Source organism: Orycteropus afer, unplaced genomic scaffold (assembly GCF_000298275.1).
Source record: "Orycteropus afer afer isolate SDZICR_OR568_19922 unplaced genomic scaffold, OryAfe1.0 scaffold00099, whole genome shotgun sequence".
NCBI lineage: Eukaryota > Metazoa > Chordata > Mammalia > Tubulidentata > Orycteropodidae > Orycteropus > Orycteropus afer.
The window spans coordinates 1,407,422-1,408,624 of NW_006921686.1; the positions used below are offsets into that span (position 1 = coordinate 1,407,422).

General features: G+C 53.9%; 1 protein-coding gene across 1 annotated transcript in view; it reads left to right on the top strand.

Moving 5' to 3' along the window:
• The window catches only part of LIG1 (DNA ligase 1), a 79,096-nt gene that overhangs the window by 38,345 nt on the left and 39,548 nt on the right, over window positions 1–1,203 (top strand). The window contains 1 exon segment of the mRNA XM_042781232.1: window positions 129–228. Coding sequence (XP_042637166.1) covers window positions 129–228 — 100 coding nt within the window.

A 1,203-nucleotide genomic window follows, 5' to 3' on the forward strand; every position in this document is an offset into this window, starting at 1 on the left:
ACCTTAACTGCCACAGGGGGACACAAGTCAGCCCCTCAGCCTCTTTCCTGGAGTGAACCCTCGAAAACGTTCAGGGTGTGTCGCTTGCTTCAGCCCCAGCCCCAGCCCGCCCGTCCTGTTCCTCACAGTGTCTCCTCGGCCTCAGGGCCTTTGCACGCCCTTTCCCGCCTACACTGCTCAGCCCTGTGTCATTCCAGATGCCTCCCAGGCTTCTCTGCCCCCTCCAAAGTTGCCCCCCATGCTCCCTTTGTCAACTGCTTGGCTTGTATTTTGTTTTCCAAACTATTTTTTTTAACATCTTCAATTATTTGTTTATACATTTTGTTTTGCACGTCCTTTTGTTTTCTTTTGTTTCCCTGACTGCCACCGGCACGTCAGCTCCAGGTTAGGGAACTGCTGTGCTGGGTTTGGAGTAAACACAGAAACCAAACCCGTCGCCGTGGTGTTGGTTCTGACTCACGGCGACCCCATGTGTTGGGTTAGATCTGGGCCCCGGGGTACCTCAAGGCTGTGATCGCTACCGAAGCCAGGCTTTTCTTCCACGGCACTGCCGGGTGGGTTTGCACCGCCAACCTCTAGGTCAGTGGTCAAGTGTGAACCGTCTGTGCCACCCAAGGACTTTAGATGCTCAATAAATCCCGGTGGGACGAGTGAGTTCTCTCTGATCAGTGCACAAATAATTTCTTTGAGAAGGATTGGCACAAGGCTGGTCCCTATGAGGTGGAGGTTAAGGGTGTCCCGAAAGTGCAGCTTTTCCAAACTCCTGGGCCACTCCGTCATCTCAGACATCAGCTCCTCCTGCCCTCAGGACCCTCCCTCCCGTCCTAGGATTCCGTAATTTGCCGCAACATCTCACACGGCTCATGAACTGCCAAGGAGGCTCACGCGGTGGCGGAGGCTGGCAGGCCCCACCTCCCCGGGCCTCAGTCTAGAGGCTTCTCTGGTTACATGGTTGAGAGAGTGAATGCTTCCAGAACATTCACATATATACCCTCAAGGGAACTAAGGGTGGGGACTTGAGTCACACCCTCTGGTAGGACTAGGACTCAAGACACATCCCACCCTAATCCTGCCTCGTTAACATAAAAGTCAACTCACTGCAAAATAGAACCCTAGCTCTGGTAGCATAGTGGCTAAGACACTTGCCTGCTAACCAGACGGCTGGCGGTTCAAACCCACCAGCCACTCCTCGGAAGGAAGGTT